The sequence below is a fragment of the Myotis nattereri genome (assembly GCF_964212035.1).
Source record: "Myotis nattereri genome assembly, chromosome: 15".
NCBI lineage: Eukaryota > Metazoa > Chordata > Mammalia > Chiroptera > Vespertilionidae > Myotis > Myotis nattereri.
Window position 1 is genome coordinate 39,952,348 of NC_138090.1, and position 21,750 is coordinate 39,974,097.

Genomic DNA, 21,750 nt, shown 5'->3' on the forward strand with positions numbered 1-21,750 from the left:
CCACACCTGCTCGAGGCTGGAGGGCAAGAGGGGAGGAGAGGTGTAGACTTAGGCACAGGTGGCTTCTGAGACTGCTTACATTACATGGCCTAGGACAGTGATGGCGAACCTATCACACATGTCAGAGGTGACACGCGAACTCATTCTTTTGGTTGATTTTTCTTTGTTAAATGGCATTTAAATATATAAAATAAATATAAAAAATATAAGTCTTTGTTTTACTATGGTTGCAAATATCAAAACATTTCTATATGTGACACGGCACCAGAGTTAAGTTAGGGTTTTTCAAAATGCTGACACGCCAAGCTCAAAAGGTTCGCCATCACTGGCCTAGGATGTTTTCCTTAAATGCTCTAGGGCTGCATCATGGTACATCTGAAGGGCAGGATTGGGTTAGTGTTAAGGCATAACCCCAACAGGGTCTGAATTCCCATGTCATACCATTCACAAGCCTATGATCCTGGACAAGGTCTCAGGCTTCTCACTTTCCTCATAAGAGGTTAATAATGCCTCCATCATTCATTCATTCACTGTTTCCTAAGCACCAACTGCCAGGCCTCGTTCCAGAAGCTAGAGCGCATCAGTGAACAAATTAAATTCTGACCTGGTGGAACTGATAATCTCATGGAGAAGACAGACAATGGTTAGATATTTCTTGGGGTAATAAATGAATTAAGAAAAACAGCCCTGGCTGGTGTGGCTCAGTTGGTTGGGTATCGTTCCATGCACGGAAGGGTTGCTGGTTCAATTCCCCATTAGCGCCTGGGTTGCAGGCTCAATCTCTGGTGGTGGTGGGGGCATGCAGGAGACAGCTGATCAATGTTTCTCTCGCTTCATCTCTAAAAATTAAATGATTCTTTAAAAAAAAGAAAAGAAAAACTATGGTGAGAAGGAATGTTTTGGGGTCTTGGGCTGCTTTTTTACATGGGCTAGAATAGTCAGGGAAGGACTTGGGATAGTGTGTTTGAGCTGAGACCAAAATGAGGAAAGCCATGGAGATAGCCTGAGTGTGCCAGGCATGGCCACCTTGTGGCTTTGCACTTGCTGTTCTGCCATGAATGTTTCTTCCCCCAGATTAGTGGTTGGCAAACTGGCTCGCAAGTCACATGCGGCTCTGGCCCCTTGAGTGTGGCTCTTCCACAAAATACTGACTTCTGCGCATGGGCCACGAAGTTTCAATCGCACTGTACATGCGCGCCTGCACATGGTATTTCGTGGAAGAGTCACACTCAAGGGGCCAAAGAGCCACAGTTTGCCAACCACTGCCCCAGATCCATATGGCTTACTCCCCTCCTTTAGATCTTTGCTCACGTCACCTCAGCATGACATTCTGTGGGCACTTAAGGAAAAGTCCTGAATAGCCAAAAAGACACTTAGAAATCCCTTAAAAGTACTTCACACAGACGTGAGAGGATTCATGTGCAACACTGTCATTTCTGGCACAGACCTCAATAAAGGCTGGCTATTTTTACATGTTTAAAATTTTGGAGAAATCAGACCTGGAATCTGTTACCCTCCCAAGTTATTATCCAGGGCAGGAATTTGCCTTCTCTCACTGCTGGTTCTAATGGTTGTCCAAATTCCATTTGATGGGAAGCTCCCTCCACCTACCCCAGTACAGGGCCCAATTTGCTTCCCAGTAATTGGTCCATGAGGCCTGGCACTACATGGGCCACAGAACCTGTTTGAGTAGTGGGGATGTGGAAAGGAGGGCCTCAAATGTTAATCTTGACGTATTTTAAAGGCACTGCGGAACCATGGCACATTCTACGCAGGAGAGTGAAGGTGTGTGCTGAGAGACCCCAGAGGTCAGGATGGCATAGAGCGGCGCTTCTCAACCTGTGGGTCGCGACCCCTTTGGGGGTCGAACTACCCTTTCACAGGCATCGCCTAAGACCATCAGAAAACACATATATAATTACATATTGTTTTTGTATTAATCACTATGCTTTAATTATGTTCAGTTTGTAACAATGAAAATATCAGATATTTACGATTCATAACAGTAGCAAAATTAGTTATGAAGTAGCAATGAAAATAATTTTATGGTTGGGGGTCACCACAACATGAGGGACTGTATTAAAGGATCGCGGCATTAGGAAGGTTGAGAACCACTGGGATAGAGGAATTACAGGAAGCTGGGAACTCAGAGGAGGTGCCTGACCTTGGAATGTTAGGGAAGGCATCCCACAGGAGGTAAACTTTGGTGAGAATATAACAAAGGGAAGGAAAACCTGTGCAGAGGAACCTAGGATGTTCCGTACAATTTGATTATGGCTGTCTACCCAAAACTCAAGTCCTCAGGATTAAAAAAAAAAACCCTCTGGGTTGAATTATTTCAGTCATTAAAATTTATTAAGAACTTACTGTCTGCCTGACTGCTGGGCTATGCTTTACTCACTCTATCTTCATTTTAAAAGAAAAAAACATATAAATTGAACCTGTATTTTCTATAATTATTAGCTTCTAAGTATTAAAATTTTTATGTTGGGGGAAAAAGTTTACTCCACTTAAAGGGCTTTGTTCAGCACCTGGCACAGAGTGAGTGGGCTGGAACACCTGCTCCTGGAATACTAATGGATTTCTGGAGGGCTCTGGGGTACCCCCACCCCCCAACAAACAAAAAAACACACACACCCCATTCATCCTGGAGTGAGGGATAGGGCCTTTGATGTGAAGATGGAATTTCCTGCCCATTTGCTCCTCACACCTTCCGGAGGCCAAACGGGCAACCCAGCTGTAGCCCAAAGGGGGAGGGGCGCGGGGGCCGGCAGATGGTGGCATTTACATACAGCTGGGAGTCCCCCCTGAGACCAGGGCTCCTTGCCTGGCGTCTGCTGCATCCATGATGTGGGTTTGGGAGGATGGCTTTGTCTTGGGGAGGGGAAAACACAGCCACAAAGAACCCCGGGTCTTCATCACATCCACATGAGGCTATGCCCATGGACCTCCCACACGCAAGCCTCTGCACGACCTTGTACAGACCCGCTCCCACCCCTCCACACGGCCGCCCAGAGGCACCTGCACAGACCACAGGTCCATCTCCACAGCACCCCCTGGCCCAGTGTCTCACATACACTCTTACACATGCGCAGAGGTGCAGCCACACATTCTCAGCCACACAATCATGAAGTCACATACACCTCCATTCTCTTCTTATGTAGATGCTGGCGCGCGTGCCTGTGCACACACACACTGAATCTTAGAATTATTTACAGCCTCACAAACAGGCTTGACATACAATTTGAGACACGTGGAGCCACATAAGCTCACCTAGACACACTATCACAAAGTCATGGATACCCTCCAGTAGCTCTTGCACACATTCACAGTCACATTCACGTAATCTTACCATATACAGCCCCCTAAACCTACCCCATCCTTAGCCACACACATACAGCCTCACTACATTGCCTGTACCCACCAGGCAAACTTACGGTTGTTCCGGCATGCTCCCCTTCCCCTCGACCTCCTCCCCTCGGGCCCCCTCGAGCCCCGTAGCGCTTGAAGGGGCGGAGCCGTCTCCTCAAATATAAGGCTCCGGAGCCAGCAGCTGCGGCTCCTCAGACCTCCAGAAGGCCATGGTCTGCCCGTGGATGCCGCAACTCCTGTCGCGGGCGGTGATCCTGGCGCTCTTTTTCCTTCCCCAGGTGAGAGCGGAGTGGAAAGGGATGGATGGGAGGGGGCGGGAACCGGAGGTCTTGGGGAAGGGGTGCAGGGCAAACAGGACACCCGGGTACCCGCGGTCCCGTCACCCTGTGCCCCTTAACGCTCCAGGCACGGCCGGCAGGCGTTTTCGAGCTTCAGATTCACTCTTTCCGGCCGGGACCAGGTCCAGGGGCCCCCAGGTCTCCCTGCAGTGCCGGGGGCCCCTGCCGCCTCTTCTTCAGAGTCTGCCTGAAGCCAGGGATCCCAGAGGAGGCGGCGGAGTCTCCGTGCGCTGTGGGCGCGGCGCTGAGTGCGCGTGGACCGGTCTACACCAAACTGTCCCGGACTCCAGCTCCTGACTCGCCGCTGCCCGACAGCCTGATGCGCGTGCCCTTCCGCGACGCCTGGCCGGTGAGACCCGGCCCCGGGGGCACCCTCGTGCTGAAGTCCTTACCCAAACCTTGACCCCTTTCTGTCCTCCAACTTCCAAGGCCCCAACCCTCCCCCTCATTCCAAATTCCCAGACCAGTAAGTCTACCATTTGGAAAAACCCTTTCTCAGACTCATAAACCCGACTTACTGACGATCCCAACTTTTCTGACTCTAATTTGCCCTCTAGGTATACAAAATGTTATAATCCCAGCCCTGCATGCTTGGGACCCCGAATTCCCGCCCCCACCCCCCACCCCAACTCAACCTCTGGAAAGAATAAATGCACAGAACTTTGCCTCTGTTCCCTGGGGGTTTCTAAATGCTGGGATTCTTATCTTTATCTCCAGTTTCCTTGCACCTAGGGACCCTCACACCCTGTCTTGGGGACCCCCCCCCCCAACTCGTCTCACTTTATCCTTTCTCAGATATTCCAATTGGGGCCTGTGTTCATGACTCTTTCACCTCCAAAATCCTCTCTACCATCCCACAACCCCAAAAGCACAGAGGTGAACAAACCTGTATTTGAAGTCTAAGACCCTTGTTCTTTTGGGCAAGTGACTTTTTCTTTTCTATCCTCAGTTTCCTCATCTGTAAAATGGGGACATCATGGTCCCTGTTGAGGAGATTCAACCAGGTTATTTTAAATATAGTCCTCACCACTTACTAAATGCTCAATAAAGGAAGCCAAAACTGCCATTCCTTCCCTGAGCCAGTCCCTCTGGAAGCTGTCCGTTGCCTGCCTGGTGCCTGGAATGGTCATTACCCCTAAACCCTGGCCTTCATCAAGTACTCGCCCTGCTCACTGTTTTTCATTCTTTCCTCTCACCCTTCCAGGGCACCTTCTCTCTCATCATTGAAACCTGGAGAGAAGAGTTAGGAGAACAGGTTGGAGGTGAGTGTCTTCAGTCTTGGGACTACTGTGTAGAATGTGGGAATTGGGGTCCAACGTGAGTGACATGGGCTGTCTGCAGGGCGGTTTTCACAGGATTGCTGGACCCATGATGTCATCACAGCTCTTGGAGGGCGGTGCTGGGTGTTGACAGCTCCAGGGCTCTTGCCATGTCCATACAGAAATGTCCTGGTACTGGATGTAGGAGTCTGTGGTCCCAATAGTGAAAGATAGGAACACTTACTATCTTGGAATTAAAGCCACCAGAGCAGGATAGAGCAGCTCACAGTGACAGTACTGCTCTGCCACCATTTGATTTTGAGAACCAAGGGTATATCACTTTTGGTTCTTGTACACAAAGCTCTGTCACTGTGTCCATATAGAGGTCCCAGGGAGCATGGGATGCTGCGGTTTTATCAGAATATTGAGCAAAGGTTTCAGGGAGGGATATAGGTGATCTTATCCTTAATTCGAGGGGATTTTGGTGTCATGTAAAGCCCATGTGGGTGTTGTCATCATTTAAAAAATATATTTTTTTTTATTGATTTCAGAGGGGAAGGGAGAGGGAGACCTAGAAACATCAATGATGATGAGAGAGAATCATTGATCAGCTGCATGTCCTCTACTGGGGATTGAGCCCACAACCCAGGCATGTGCCCTTGACCAGAATTGAACCCGGGATCATTCAGTCTGCAGGCTGACACTCTAGCCACTGAGCCAAACCACTCTAGCCACTGAGCCAAACCAGCTGTCATCATTTTGATACAGAAAGCTGTGGCACAATATTGGAGTGTGACAGCCTTGATGAGGAGAAACTGCTACTCTCCCAGTATTTCCAAGGCCTCAAGCAATAAGGGTAATTATGATTTAGTAATTGGGGTCTCTGTCACCATTTTCACATAGGAAGATCCAGAGGCACAATTTGGGGATATTATGACCTCACTTCAAAAGGCCCGTTATTTTCCCTTGGCCATATAGAGATATAAATGCCACAGGGTGTTAGAGGTCTCATCACTAAAATACAAAGATTGTGGGGCAGCACTAGCCGGTTTGGCTCAGTGGACAGAACCTTGACGTGCGCACCAAAGGGTCCCGGGTTCGATTCTGGTCAAGGGCACATGCCTAGCTTTGGTTGCAGGCTCCTTCTCAGCCCTGGCCCTGGTCAGGGTGCATGCAGGAGGCTACCAATCGATGTATTTCTCTCACATCAGTGTTTCTCTCTGTCTTTCCCTCTCTCTTCCACTCTCTCTAAAAAACAACAAACAAACCCAATGGGAAAAATAGTGAGGATTAACCACAAACAAACAAAAGACACACACGCACACACACAGATCATGGTGCAAAACATTGGGGTATTTTGGCTTCTATGGAAGAGCTGTGATCATAGTGATGGTCACTGGACACTGGATGGGACTGTGCCTTCAGGGGTCTCAGGGCGCAGTAGGAGGTTCACCGCGCTGCTAAGGGGTAACTGCCATTCTCAGGGTTGGAATGGGGTGTTCGGCCTGGCTAAGAGGGGCAGGAAGAGTGCGAGCAGGCGCGCTACGGCTCCCGCGAGACTGAGTGCGCCGCCATCTGGCCGGGCGATCCAGCGTCGCTCCCTTCTTCCCGCAGGGCCCGCCTGGAGTCTGCTGGCGCGTGTGGCCGGCCGGCGCCGCCTGGCGGCCGGGGGCCCCTGGGCTCGCGACGTGCAGCGCGCCGGCGCCTGGGAGCTGCGCTTCTCTTACCGAGCGCGCTGCGAGCCGCCGGCCGTCGGGGCCGCGTGCGCGCGCCTCTGCCGCTCGCGCAGTGCCTCCTCGCGGTGCAGCCCGGGACTGCGCCCCTGCGCGCCGGTGGAGGACGAGTGCGAGGCGCAGCGTGAGTCCTGAGTTCTGCCCCAACTCTTTTCCGGACCTTCTTTAGCGCCACTCGCCGCCCCTGGGTCCCTTTTGCAACCCAGTTGCCTTCTTCAGGGAACTGGGGACTGGAGACCCCTCACCAGGTACCCCAGAACCCCACTCCGGGAAGCTAGGGAATGCCACTGACTGCTGCCCAGGCCCCACTCTAGTTTCACTCGTGGGCCTTAGCTCCCTCCCATGATCCAGCTACCTGCTTCAGGGAGACTGAGGACGTTGCACTACTCTCCAGTCCTGCCTTGGCACTCCAGGCCCCTTTCCTCTTCCTAGCATTCTTTTTGCCCCAAAAGAAACCCCACACACATTTCCCATGCTGGTACCCCCCTCCCTCCCCTAACGCGCACCCATTTCCAGATGCTAGGACCAACAGAGCTCTTCCAATTCTGGGGCCCTCCCTACCCCCACCCAGGCGCTTTGGAAACCCCTTGGAGTTCCCCTTCGCCCCCTAAAGGATCCTTCATCCTCCCTCCCTGCAAATGCAGGCCAGACCCCATTGCCTTCTAAAGCTTGGGATCCCCGACCTCCATCCTGGGAATCCTCAGATAGCTCCCCAAATGTCTGAGCCCCACCAAAGCTCCTAGGACTCCTAGGCTAATCCAGCTCTTCCCAGACCTGCTCTAATCCAAGACCCTCCCATTTCCCATAAAAAGCCAGGGTCCCTCCCCAACCCCCAGATGCCCTTCCCTCATTCTCCCCTTTCTAAGCTCAGACCTGTGAGCTCCAACATTCTTCATCCCCCAGCACAGACTCTGGAGCCGGCGGCCTGTGTTCTGCTCTCACTCTTTTACTTTCTAGCTGGGCGAGTCATTCCACCTCTCTGGGCACCAGTTTCCCTGTCTGTTAACTAGGGGTTACAATACCATGTAGCCCAGAGGGTTGTGTCACAAGGACGAAACAAGATGGTGCACAGAGAGCCCTTAGAAACAACTTTGCCCTCATCAATATTCCTTTTCCCTCTGCCTCTCTGTCCCCCATAGCGGCATGTCGAGCCGGCTGCAGCCCAGAGCATGGCTTCTGTGAGCGGCCTGATGAATGCCAATGCCTGGAAGGCTGGACTGGGCCCCTCTGCACAGTCCCTGTCTCCAGCAGCACCTGTCTCAGCTCCAGGGGCCCGTTCTCTGCTGTCACTGGATGCCTCATGCCTGGTCCTGGGCCTTGTGATGGGAATCCATGTGCCAACGGGGGCAGCTGTAGTGTTAGTATCACCCCCTCCCACCTCTTCCTGATAAGTAACTCTGGGAGCTCCCACCATCCCCTGACCGGCTCCATGAGACACCTGGGGAAGGCTGGGGTAGCTATCAGGGCAGGGCTTCTAGAGCTGTCCAGTCTGCATCTTGGATGGGGTGCTAGGAATGGGATTGGGGAGAGTAGACCCCGTAGATGGCACCTTAGGGTGTAGTGTGGGAATGATGAGTCCTGAGGGGCCACAAACTGTCCTTCCTGTGGGACAGAGAACAACTCTGGACTCAAGGTGTGGAGTGGTGGGACCAGATAGCGTGGGGACTTGGGGTGGGGGCATATCGGAGAGGGCTTCCTGGAGATGAGCCCAGGGCTGGGGCTTCTGAAATCCAATTTGGCTGAGGGGAGGTGACTGCAGAGGGTAGACCAGGTAAGTGGCCTGGTGTAAGCAAAGGTGTGGCTGTGGGAGTGAGCCTGGTGTGTGCTGGGATAATGTGGACCCCTGGACACTACCAGCATGGAACAGGGAGACATACTCAGGGTTCAAGTTAGGGGAAGGGCCTTCTAAGAGGAGATCTAAGGAAGGATCCATGGAGGAGGGTGGCTCAGAGCTAGGAGCTCAAGATTGGCTATGCAGACAGAATTGGGGAGGGCAGACTAGGCAGGCAGCATTTGGTAGGCAAAGGAGTCGAGGTGGGAATGGGCTCTCTCAGGGCCTTCAGAGCCTCTTCCCTGTGGGGTGGATGGGCAGACCCAGAAACATAGAGTAGAGGGAGGGGTTGTCTTGGGAGGGCTTTCTAGGTGAGGCCCCTGCATGCTGGGAGGTGAGTCCTGACAAGGAGCAGCCCCCAGGGTCAAGACTAAGGAAGGGGATGGGATTTTGCTCTAAGGAGACCTCAATCTAAAGTCCTCTTGCCCCTGCCCAGGAGACACCCGGATCCTTCGAATGTGCCTGTCCCCGTGGGTTTTATGGGTTGCAATGTGAGGTGAGTGGGGTGACATGTGCGGATGGACCTTGTTTCAATGGTGGCTTGTGTGTGGGAGGTACAGACCCGGATTCTGCCTACATCTGCCACTGCCCACCTGGTTTCCAAGGCTCCAACTGTGAGAAGAGGGTCGACCGGTGCAGCCTGCAGCCATGCCAAAACGGTGAGGTGGGGAGACCAGAACATCAGGGATGAGGGTGAGGGTCACTGCATGGTCACTGTGCAAGAGCAGGGCTTGGTTCAGACAGTCCCGGGTGAGAACCCTGCCTTTGCCTTCTTTAGCCCCAGGGCCTGGAGAAGTGCCCCTCTTCCCAGCCTCAGTTTGTTCTTTTGTCAAATGGGTCAGGTAATATTCCTATCTCATAAATATTTATTGAGCATCTACAATGTGCTAGACTTTGTTCTAGGCCAGTGATGGCAAACCTTTTGAGCTCAGCGTGTCAGCATTTTGAAAAACCCTAACTTAACTCTGGTGCCGTGTCACATATTTATATTTTTGATATTTATTTTATATATTTAAATGCCATTTAACAAAGAAAAATCAACCCAAAAAATGAGTTCGCGTGTCACCTCTGACACGCGTGTCATAGGTTCGCCATCACTGTTCTAGGCACTGGGAATGAAACCAAAGCCCCTGCCCTCATAGAGCTGATGGGGCAAATAAACAAGATAAATAAGTAAATGTGTGCAAGGTTAGATGGAGATAAAAATAAGAAAAATAAAGCCAGAAAGGGAATGGGGAGTATATATGGGGTGGAGGCCGGTTGACATTTTAGCTAGAATGGTTAAGGGAAGACCTTGCTGAAGGTAGTGAGGAAGGGAGCAATGTGGGATCTGGGGAAAGATTATGTTCCAGGCAGAGGGAACAGCAAGTTGTAAAGGCCCTGAGTTAGGAATGTGCCAGGTGTGTTGAGGATCTCAGGGAAGCCAGTGTGGTTGAAGCAGTGAGTGAGAGATGAGGTCAGGGAGGTGACCAGGACAGATCCTATGGAATTTCCTGGGCCACGGGGGAGGATTCTGGTGTTATCCAGAAAAAGAGCCACAGGAGATGTCTGAGTAGTGGAGAGACCTGATTTGAACTAGGTGCTTAAAGTTTTAATATGAATGTAAAGAGCTTGGTGCATTTTTATTATAACTAATTCTCACCAAAACACTGAGTATTCATTCTGGGCTGTGTGATACTAGGGACACAGCAGTGACCAGGACAGCTCTGGGCCCTGCCTTCATGAGGGTATCAGTCCAAAGGGGAAGACAGAGAAGAGTCATCCTCAGCTACAGCTCAGAGTAGTCATGGGGAGTGCAGGATGGGGATGAAGGGAGATTCCCGGAGGGCTTCCTGGAGGAGGAGACACCTGCGCACAGACCTGAAGGTAGAGCCCTGGAGGAGAAACCTGAAAAGAAGGAAGGGAAAAGGGAGAAGGCCTGGGCAGAGGCCAGGTGGTTCAGACCCATCGTTCTGGCCGATAGAAAAAGAGAGACACAGGCAGCCGACAAGGTGAGGCTCAGTTAATCCAAGATTTCACCAGAGGGCAAGAAGCTCCAAGCACACTCCTAGCGGCTGGCCCTGGAGTTAGATGGAGAGACACAGGGAAACCAGAGAAAAGGTGCGGGTGGGGCTTACTGGGCTGAGAAACTACCGGGCGGCTGGGGGAGACCCTCTCCCGGGCTGCGCCCCTCACGCCCCTCCTCCACAGGCGGGCTCTGCCTGGACCTCGGCCACGCCCTGCGCTGCAGCTGCCGCGCCGGCTTCGCGGGGCCCCGCTGCGAGCACGACCTGGACGACTGCGCCGGCCGCGCCTGCGCCAACGGCGGCACGTGTCTGGAAGGCAGCGGCGCGCGTCGCTGCTCCTGCGCGCTCGGCTTCGGCGGTCGCGACTGCAGCGAGCGCGCCGACCCCTGCGCCGCGCGGCCCTGCGCCCACGGCGGCCGCTGCTACGCCCACTTCTCGGGCCTGGTCTGCGCCTGCGCGCCCGGCTACATGGGCGCGCGCTGCGAGTTTCCCGTTAACTCCAACGGCGCGGACGACGACGGCGACAGCGTAGGCGCCTTGCCCGCGGCCCCGCGGGGCCTGAGGCAGGGGGGCCCGCAGCGCTTCCTTTTGCCGCCGGCCTTGGGGCTGCTGGTGGCTGCAGGTTTGGCCGGCGCTGCGCTCTTGCTGGTCCGTGTGCGACGCTGTGGCCCTGGCCGCGGTACTGGGTCTCGCTTGCTGGCGGGTACCCCGGATCCATCCGTCTTTGCGCTCCCAGATGCGCTCAACAACCTGAGGGCGCAGGAGAGGCCCGGGGATGACCCGAGGTGAGCGGCTGGGCCACACGGGATGCCTGCTCCTCTGGGCAGCTGGCGTCCATCTCCACTGTGCGATTGGCTTGACTCCTTGATGGGCCTTCCCGGCTCCAGCCCTTGTCTGATTGGGTCAGCTCACAGTTCCCCTTTTGGCTTTGGGTTCCCCTCCGTGGTGGGTGAGGAAAACAAGATGTGAGAATTTAAAGCGCCTAGGTCTTTTTTTGTTTGTTTTTGTTTATGTTTTTTTGTTTTGTTTTTCCTGGCAGCCCGTCAGTAGATTGGAATCGCCCCGAAGATGGAGACTCTAGTGAGATTTACGTCTTATCTGCTCCTTCGGTCTATGCTGGGGAGGTAGCTACCCCTTTACTCCCTTTGCGAACATTGCCCAGGCTGGGTGGGGGCAGCCCACACTTTGCCCGTAGCTCTCCTTTACCCTGTCTACAAATAAGGAGAGAGTCTTTGGAAGGTCCGGAACCCACTTTCAGTTCTGACGCAGTTTAGTTCGTGCTGCCCTTTTGAGCTGCTTGCTACCTTCGCTTTGGAAGATCTGTGGGCTTGAAGAGGTCACAGTGGGGAGCCTCAGGCCGGCTTCTCCACTGATGTCCCGCACTGGGGAGAGGGAGAGGAGCAGGACAGCCCTTTCCTATGCCTCATACTCATTTTGTTCCTAGGCCTGACCTGCTCCCTCTCCATCAGCGCCCGGAGACAGAGCCTGGGTATTTTTGTATTTACTTGATGGTGCCCAACCAATCTCCGCCTGACACTTCAGAGTTCAACCTGGAAGGGGTGGCTGGGAGGATTTTACAGCTGGACGTACATAATGGTTATTTATATCATTGAGTTTTTTTCTTTCCACTTCTCCAGAGACTTCGGACTCTTACTTTGATCAGCTTTGATGCATCAGACTTTGTGTTTTGTATCTGGTGCTGGGGCTGCTCCACTTTGTTTTCACTCTGGGGCTGAGGCAGCCTCTATCTGACACATGTCTGGGCCCTGTGGGAAAGGAAATAGTAGACCGTGTGCTGAGGCTCCTAACACTTCTGCTCACATTTTATTGAGTGAAGGAAGTCACATGGTTAAGCTTGGTATCTATGGGGCAGTAAGTAAATCCTCTGTGAGGGAGGGAAGTGAATAGTTTGAATGGAATAGAGTCTGCCATAGATATATCCCCAGGAGAGAGATTGCCTGGTTCTAGGTCACAGCTACCAATTTCACCAACTATTCACAGATTGCTTCCTCAGTCCACACTCCCACCATGATGTACAAGAATTCCTGGGGAGACTGTCTTTTCTCTGTGTATACCTTTGTTCTATTCCAGGGGTCCTCAAACTACGGCCCGCGGGCCACATGCAAATACAAATATTGTATTTGTTCCCGTTTTGTTTTTTTTTACTTCAAAATAAGATATGTGCAGTGTGCATAGGAATTTGTTCATAGTTTTTTTTAAAACTATAGTCCAGCCCTCCAATGGTCTGAGGGACAGTGAATTGGCCCCTGTTTGAAAAGTTTGAGGACCCCTGTTCTATTCTATTTAAAAAGTTTCCCCATGTATACATATTATTGTTTTGGAAAACCTCAGAAAGGATCCCCTGTGACATCACCAGTTAACAACTTTTTCTTTCTTACTGGTATCAGATAGAATAGCAGACCGATTCCTTCTGTTGTCCCTAAGGGAGGTGCACTAAGATCTGCTCAGATTAAAAATGTTGGATATTGGCAATTTGATACCATTCAACTGAATACTAATTAACAGGAAACTCAGGGGATACAGGATGTTTTATGATACAATGGGGATGAGCAAAATCCAGACTGGGGTTTCTATGGGATACATGGTTGGCTTCTTCAAGAAATAATTAGCATTTCACTTCCTATCCATTAGAATGACTGTAATCACAATGACAGACAAAAACAAGGGTTGGCAAGGATTTGGAAAAAAGGAGACTGGCAGACACTGCTGGTGGAATGTACAATGGTGAAGCCCCTTAGAAAACAGTTTGGCAGTTTTTACAAAAAATTAGACATACCCTAGCCGGTTTGGCTCTGTGGATAGAGCGTCAGCCTGCAGACCGAAGGGGGTTGATTCTGGTCAAGGGCACGTACCTCAGTTGCAGGCTCCTCCCAGCCTGGTCAGGGTGTATGCAGGAGGTAACCAATCGATGTGTTTCTTTCACATTGATATTTCTCTCTGTTTCCCACTCTATTCCATTCTCTCTAAAAATCAATGGAAAAATATCCTTGAGTGAGGATTGAAAAAAAAAAAATAAACATAGAATTACCATATTACCAGCACCTTTACTTCTAGGTATCTACCCAAGAGGAAAAAATGTATATACATACAAAAACTTGGATGTACATGTTCACAGCAGCATTATTCAGAATTGCCAAAATGTGGAAACCACCCAAGTAGCTATCAACTGATGAGTAGATAAACAGAATATAGTCTATCTCTACAGTGGAATATTATTCAGCCATAAAAAGGAATGAAGTACCATACATGCTACCTCATACAAACACACTAAATACAAGGTGCTGGTCACATGATTCCATTTACTTATTTTTTATTTTAATTTTTTTATTTTTATTTTTGAAAATATATTTTTACTGATTTCAGAGAGGAAGAGAGAGGGACAGAGAGCTAGAAACATCAATGATGAGAATCATTGATCGGCTGCTTCCTGTACATTCCTACTGGAGATCGAGCCCTTAACCTGGGCATGTGCCCTTAACCTGGGACCCTTCAGTCCATAGGCCTATGCTCTCCACTAAGCAAAATTGGCTAGGGCACATGATTCCATTTATATGAAACTAGAGGCCCGGTGCATGAAATTTGTGTACTGGGGTGGGGGTGGGGGGGGTCCCTTAGCTAAGATTTGTAAACAGCCCAAGTGCCCATCAGTAGATGAATGGATAAGAAGGCTGTGGGAGCCCTAGCCAGTTTGGCTCAATGGATAGAGCATTGGCCTGCGGACTAAAGGGTCTCAGATTCTATTCCAGTCAAGGTCACATGCCTGGGTTGCAGGCTCGATCCTCAGTGGAGGTGTGCAGGAGGCAGTCGATCAATGATGTCAAATTACTGAAAAAACAATAAACAAAACCGAATAAGATGGGTCATGGGTGTCATTCAGATGAAGAATCCGTTCCTTGAAGCAGGACTGGCAGTGACTGAATGTTGATGGTACTGTTTTGGATGTGGAATAAATGGGACGTGCAAATGCTTTGACTTGTCTCTGCCTCTCCAGGTTCTCAAATTTCCTTCCAAATGAGATGGAACAAGGCTAAGTAAGATCCAACAGGGGAATCTTCCTTAATTTTGGGAATATCCTAAGACAGTTGCACATTTCTTCTACGACTACTGCTACTACTACTACTGCTACCACTACCACCACCACTACTGCTACTACTACTGCTGCCCTGGAAAATTACAAGCCTATATCAGCCAATTTCTGCCAATCCTCCTTCCCCACATTGTCCAGCAGGTAGTAGGCATGGGCCTTTGGAAATGAGCAAAATTATAGGAACTGAAGAAGTAAGAACAGAGAAAAATAACAAGTGGAATACAGCAGCAAATGAAGGAGTCATTTTATTAGAACATCAGCCAAGAGATCTGCTTATTCCTTTAATTCAGTAAACAGATACCATAGATTGAATGAATACCTATAAATTCAAGTTTCACTATATTGAATTTCTGTGTCATAAGGAATAACTATCATTAAAGAACTAATGGACATTAAAACAAAATCCTATTATAAAATACTTTTAAAATTGAGATTAAAAACAGACATCAACACCAGCCCATGATTCCTTCTAAGACCACTCTTGAAGTTCAGAGGCAGAGTCCTTGCTGCCTTGAACAGCCTGCTGAGAGCAGAGCTCAATTTAAAAGCAAAGCTGGGAAGATGTGCTTTCCCATCTTGGATGGGAAAAACTCATTTTTTTTTTTTTTAAATCAATGACTGCATACAAACTGAAGGCAGGCAGTTGAGTCCCATGGATTCCCCTTTGATAATGCTTCCTGGTCTAAAGGATGCCCCACCCATGGCAGAGTCTTGGCACTGTCAACAGACAAATCCATTGGTCATCACAGGAACAGAGCTGGCTGGATTATTAAACAGGGGTGACCGAAGTTCCCTGATTTGCCATCATAAGGGAAGAGTCCCTACCCAAATCAGTAGGCCCTGCTCTATGACTTTTGCCTCGCAGGCTGCTAAGGTTTAACTTAGAGTAGCAGCTTCCGGAACAAGGAAGGCCATCTTAGATTATTAGAGCCCACAGGGAAGGAAAAGTTATTCTGGTCAAAAGTATTCATTTTACAGTTAAAGGAAGCAGAGCCCCAAAGGACTAAGGTAGAAGGCATTCCACACCAAGGGGCAACTTCTAATTTTTTTCTCTTTTAGCCAAGCTTTAAATCTTTAAGGCCAAAACTTACTACATTTAGCACAATGGCAATAGTACAATAAAGTAACCTGAATGATTACTCAAAAAAATAAGTAAAATTAAAAGGCTACAATGCACAGAAGTCAGACTGCCTGGGTTCAGATTTTGGTTATACCACTTATTCAAGCAAGTCATTTCACCTCTCTGCTTCAATGTCCTTACTGGTAAAATGAGAAGCAGATAACAGAATCTGCTTCAGAAGGTTGTATTAATAAGTGCAAAGCATTTATAACAGAAGTTGACATGTAACAGATACTCAGTAAATGTTAGTTTTCAGTATTAGCTAGAAGAAGAAAGCCCATTTCATAGAGGGTCAAACTGAAGTCCAGAGATGGGTAGACTTGCTTAGCATCACAGAAAATTGGTGTTTCCTGATCTTCCTTGGGCCCAGGTCCAAGGTTTAACACAGGAAGGGCTCAGGGATTGGGAAACACGGTGGGTCAGGACTCCTGTTTGAAGTCCTGCCGTGAGTCTGAATAAGGTCTGTGCCTGGCCTCCTAAGATGGGACCAACGTCAACACCCTGCTTTACATCCTGTGGTTACCTGAGATGCTGCTACTTATGTATATGTGAAGGTGACACAGGAAGCCTCTGTGCTATTTTTTTCCACATCTTGTGTTAAGTTAAACTAATTTAAAATAAAACAAATATTTATTGGACACCTACTGTGCCAGGCCTTACTCTAGGAGTGAGGATTCAGCAGAGAACAAGACAAAACGCCCCCCTGGAGGAGTCACAGCAAACAGAGTTCTTCCTCTTCCCCGGGCTCCGGAGTCCCGAAGCTCCCGTTTGAATCCTGGCTCCGCGCCTCCTAGCGGAGGGCACCGGTGTCGCACGTGGCCCTGAGTAAAGGTAAGATCTGTTACTGCGGGTCTACCGGTTCTCAGGTCCTCCCTCCTGGGAGCGATGTCCGATGGCCCAGGCTAGTCCTAGCACCTCCTCCGGGAGCCTGCAGGCCCAGAGCTTCCCTCCCCATCTCTCTGGCCCCTGCCTGTGCCTCCGCCTCAGTCCTGACCACACCCGCCGGTCAGTTTGGTGATGGCCGTGTCGCCTCTCCTGGGAGCCTGACTGCTGGGCCAGGGCTCTGTCCGCAGCGGCGCCAGCACAGGCGGGCCGGTACCGGACGGGAACAGCAGCGAGGGGCGCGGGGCAGGCGGGTCCTTACCGTGGCGGCCGGGGGTGGGGTGGGAACCACGACCGGAGCCTAAAGGTCCGCCTGTCCCCGGCCCGAGCGGTAGAACCTCAGGGCGATGGAACCCGGTGTAACAGAGCCCCTTGTGCTCGCGCCCCTAGAACCCGGGGCTCTCGGCCCAGGAAGGAGGGCGGGCAGATCCCACCGGGCCGCCCGGGCCGGGCCCCCATGAACCACCAGGCGCGGGCCTCACACCCCTCCCCGGCCCGGACCCCCGCCTCGGTCCGGGCTTCGATCCCGGTCCCGCCCTCGAACCAGACTCCGGCCCCATCCTCGGCCCCAATCCGGACCTCGATTCCGGTCCCGGCCTCGACTGCAGTCCGAACCCCAACTCTGGTCCGGACTCCGATTCCGTTCCAGGCCGTGAGACCGGTCCGGACCTCGACTCAGTTCCCTGACTCGGTCCCGGTCCAGTTTCCGACTCCGGTCTCGGCCTCGACCCCGGTCCAGACAGCAACTCGGGTCCCTGCCCCGGCCCCGGTCCGGACCTCGACTCGGTTCCCTGCTTCGGTCCCGGTCCAGTTTCCGACTCCAGTCTCGGCCTCGACCCCGGTCCAGACACCAACTCGGGTCCCTGCCCCGGCCCCGGTCCGGACCTCGACTCGGTTCCCTGCTTCGGTCCCGGTCCAGTTTCCGACTCCAGTCCCGGCCTCTACCCCCGTCCGGACCTCGACTCCGGTCCCGGCCTCGACCCCGGTCCAGACACCAACTCGGGTCCCTGCCCCGGCCCAGGTCCGGACCTCCACTCCAGTCCCTGCCCCGATCCCGGTCCGAACCCGGACTCCGGTCCCTGCCTCGGCCCCGGTCCGGACCTCGACTCCAGTCCCTGCCCCGGCCCAGGTCCGGACCTCGACTCCGGCCCCGGCCTCGACTACGGTCCGAACCCCGACTCCAGTCCCTGCCCCGGTCCGAACCCCGACTCCAGTCCCTGCCCCGGTCCGAACCCCGACTCCAGTCCCTGCCTCGGCCCCGGTCCAGACCTCAGCTCGGCTCCCTGCCTCCGTCCGGACTTGGACTCCGGTCCCGGCCTCGACTACGGTCCGAACCCAGACTCTGGTCCGGACCCCCATTCCAGCCCGGGCCCTGAATGCGGTCCCGGTCTCGGCTGAGGTCCGGGACTTGGAGTCCTTCCTGCGCGCGGCTCCGCCTCCGGGTCCGCCCCCGCAGCCGGCTCCCGAGCGCCCTCTGCCGCGAGGTCAGGGTCCCGCAGCGCCGCCGGGCGTGGGGCCCCGCCCCTCCGTCCCCGAAGAGCCGGGGCCCGCCCGGGAGCTCCTGCCCGCTCTCCATCGGTCGGCCTCCGATTTATCCGGGCCCACTCGCAGCTCCACCCCAACGGCCGATCCAGCGGCCGCCAAGCTGACAGATCCCATGGCCGGACCCATCTCCATGCCTGTCCTGGGGGCCGCCCGGTTCGCCACTTTCTTACCTATTTCTACCAACACATTCGCCTCCACCAGCGAGTACGTTCAAGTGGACAAAAGGATTGTGATTCGAGTGACCTATTGGTGAGGGGCTGTTCCCACCCACACCCGCCTCCCTCCCGGGGGAAGGGTGGGAAGGGTAAGTGCTGGGGCTTTGGGGACTGAAAGTAGGGCAAGGGGAGGGAGTCCCAGTTCCAGGTGGGAAACTTGGCTCCCCTATCAACTCTTTGGGGCTAGAGAGCACTGGGTTCAAATTGGCTCTGTCCCACAAGGTGGATCCTGGCTCCAAGCTTCATTCATGGACTCAGTTTCCTCCCTCCTTCCCCCGCTTCCTCCTTCCCTCCCTCCCGCCCTTCCTTCCTAACTTATTTTGGAGTGTCCTGCCCACCAGGGGCCGGGCCTGAGCTGGGGATGGAGTGCTGAGCAGAGCCACCTGCTTTCCTCCCAGGGGAGACAGGACAAGGTGTGCCCTGAGGGACAAGGGGTGGGGAATTTCAGATTGGGTGGTCAGGGACAGTCTTTCTCAAGAGATGGCACTTGCGATGCATCTTCTCAGTGATGAGAAGGAGGCTGCCAAGTGGAGAGCTGGAGGTCCGGACGATGAAGGTAGGGAGGGGGAGGAAAGCAGCAAGTGCAAAGCCAGAGGAGGCTGGCCCTGGTCTGGAGTGTCTATTGTGTCAAGGACAACAGTAACAGCAGTGACTTCCTTGACCTAACTGTGACCCAGGACTGGGTGCCTCTGTGGGAGGGGCTTTTCTTCCACTCAATCCCCATACCTCTCTTCGGCTCTAGGGGTCCTCTCCCCTTATGGCTCCCACCTTTTCTCTCTCCTGTCTCTGCCAGGGGCTCTCTCTCTCCGCAGCTCACTATCTCTTCTCCTTTCCCCATGTTGTATGTGTATATTTCTCTTTCTCTTTCTCCCTATCTGTTTCCTCACCTCCCCCTGTCTCTTTCTCTTCCCATCTCCTCCTTTCTATATCTTTCTCTGACTCCATGGATTCATTATTTCATTCATTCAACGACCATTTATTAAGCACCTCCCATGTGCCAGACCCATTAGGGATACACAGTGAGTAAAACAGAGATTTTTGTCCTTGTGGTGCTAACATTTTGATGCGGAATAAGTATGACTCAGAGCAAATTATTTAATAACTTAGAAGGTGGTCAGTGCTATGAACAAAAAGCATCTGGGGTGGGGAGGTCACAATTTTAACTGGGGTGGTCAGGAAGGCATCACTGGGAAGGTGACATATGAGCAAAGACCTGAAGGAGGGGAGAGAAGGAACCATGTAGATACGAGAAACTGCATTCTGTAGAAGGAACAGCCAGTGCAAAGGCTCTGCGCAAGGCGTGCCTGGAGTAGGAAGGAATGCTAGGAGGTCCCTGTGGTTGGGGCAGAGAGACATAGGAGCAGTTCCTGTGGGACTTGGGGGATGTGGTTTTCTGCCCTGAATGGGATGGCGCTATGGGACAGTTCTGAGCTGGGGAAGGATGTGACCTGACTTAGGTGTTCACAGGGTCCCTCTGGACTTGGGGAGAGACTGATGTGGTGTCTTCTGTCTCTCTCTCTGCCTCTCTTTTTTTGCCCTTGGCCTTCAGTGGCCTCTGAAGCTATAACCTCCGGGTGAGTAGATTTTGGCTTTGGAAGTGGGGAGAATGTGGGACATGAAGTCTGGAAGGAGTTCCTGTTTCCCATTTCTGAAAGACCTGTGACCCCGTGACGGCATGATTTCATCTCCTTCCTGCAGTACATTCTACTGAAAAAGAGCCTGGAGCAACAATTTCCCAACTGTCTGCACTTTGTGAGTGTGCTGGTTCCCAGGGAGGGGGGTGGCCAGTGCTGCCAGAGCCCTAGGGGCTTGGAGGGAGCTCTGAGCTTTCCCCCACCCCAACTTTCCCTCAGGAGGAGGACATATCGGAACAGGCTACCGGGGAGTTTGAAGTGTTCGTGGATGAGAAACTGGTTCATTCAAAGAAGGTGATTCTGAGTAAGGGTCCCAGACAGGGCAGGAGGGTGGTGGTGGGGTCCTGAATTGTGGGAGACACACATGTCTGTGCTCTTTCCCCTCTGTGTCCAGAAAGGTGATGGCTTTGTGGATGAGGTCAAAATGCAGAAAATTGTGAGCATTATCGATGAGGAGATCAGGAAAAGTTAACAGGCAACTGGTGAGCTGGAGGTGAGGTGAGGGAGGTGAAGTGGGAGGGGTGGAAGCTGGGCTGAGGGTGAGTAGGTGGGCAGGACAAAGACAGCCCACCCCAATCCTAGCTTAGCCAGTCCTCACTGTTATAATCAGGCATCCTTTCTAAGCCTCATTTTTTTTTTTTTTTTTTTTTTTTTTTTTTTTTACAGAGAGGAAGGGAGAGGGATAGAGAGTTAGAAACACTGATGAGAGAGAAACATCGATCAGCTGCCTCCTGCACACCCCCTACTAGGGATGTGCCTGCAACCAAGGTACATGCCCTTGACTGGAATCGAACCTGGGACCTTTCAGTCTGCAGGCCGACGCTCTATCCACTGAGCCAAACTGGTCAGGGCTAAGCCTCATTTTTAAAATCTGAAATGGGGCTGTTGAGATGATTTCGTGAGATGCCTCAGAGCTCAGAGTAGGGCTCAGTGTATGTCACTTATAAATTTACTAGAGGCCCAGTGCATGAAATTCATGCATGGATAGGGTCCTTAGGCCTGGCCAGCAATCAGGGCCAATTGGGGCCTTCTGGCTGCTGGCTGGGGCCTTCCTTTGTTCCGTGCCGCCCCCTGGTGGTCAGTGCACATCATAGTGAGTGGTCGAACTCCCGGCTCCTGGTCAAACTCCCAAGGAGACAATTTGCATATTAGGCTTTTATATATATATATATATATAGATTTTATTATTGTTATTTTAAATCTGCTTGAAGAAGTAATCACAGAAAACTTCCCTAACCTGGGGAAAGAAAAAGGTCACACAAATTCAAGAAGCACAGAGAGTCCCAACTAAAATGAACCCAATGAGACCCACACCAAGACACATAATAATTAAAATGTCCAAGGTTGCTGGGGCCAGTGTGTCTCAGTTAGTTGGGCATCATCTTATGCACCAAAAGGTTACCAGTTCTATTCCCAGTCAGGGCAAATGCCCAAGTTGCTGTCTCGATCCCCAGTAATGGGCATGCAGGAGACAGCTGATCGATGTTTTCCTCTCACATCAATGTTTCTTCCTTCCCATTTGTTTCTCTCTCTAAAAATCAGTAAAAAATATTTTTAAAAATAAGAGGTTAAAGACAAAGAGAGAATTTTTTTGTTGATCCTCACCTGAGAATATTTCTCCATTAAAAAAATTATTTCCTTCTTTTTTTTAAAAAAGATATTCTTATTGATTTCAGAGAGGAAGGGAGAGGGAACAAGAAATAGAAA

General features: G+C 51.7%; 2 protein-coding genes and 1 long non-coding RNA gene across 3 annotated transcripts in view; 2 read left to right on the top strand and 1 right to left on the bottom strand.

Moving 5' to 3' along the window:
- Positions 1-3,581: 3,581 nt before the first annotated feature.
- Positions 3,582-11,813, top strand: DLL3 (delta like canonical Notch ligand 3; the record flags this gene model as incomplete). The annotated part of the gene is made up of 8 exons (XM_081106730.1): positions 3,582-3,650; positions 3,778-4,059; positions 4,915-4,972; positions 6,584-6,826; positions 7,842-8,059; positions 8,970-9,192; positions 10,724-11,324; positions 11,579-11,813. The coding sequence occupies 8 exons, from the start codon at positions 3,582-3,584 to the stop codon at positions 11,811-11,813; spliced, it is 1,929 nt and encodes a 642-aa protein (XP_080962856.1).
- Positions 10,137-18,026, bottom strand: LOC308530210. Its single transcript, XR_013996829.1, has 4 exons — positions 17,919-18,026; positions 16,413-16,588; positions 13,413-13,523; positions 10,137-12,305 (listed from the first exon to the last, which is right to left on the bottom strand). It is a non-coding gene; the product is annotated as an uncharacterized lncRNA (long non-coding RNA).
- A 252-nt stretch (positions 18,027-18,278) lies between these two features.
- The window catches only part of SELENOV (selenoprotein V), a 34,317-nt gene continuing 30,845 nt past the window's right edge, over positions 18,279-21,750 (top strand). The window contains 5 exon segments of the mRNA XM_081106731.1: positions 18,279-18,444; positions 18,448-18,498; positions 20,108-20,161; positions 20,263-20,337; positions 20,438-20,525. Of these exon segments, the coding sequence (XP_080962857.1) occupies positions 18,307-18,444; positions 18,448-18,498; positions 20,108-20,161; positions 20,263-20,337; positions 20,438-20,515 (396 nt within the window). The 5' untranslated portion in view covers positions 18,279-18,306 and the 3' untranslated portion in view covers positions 20,516-20,525.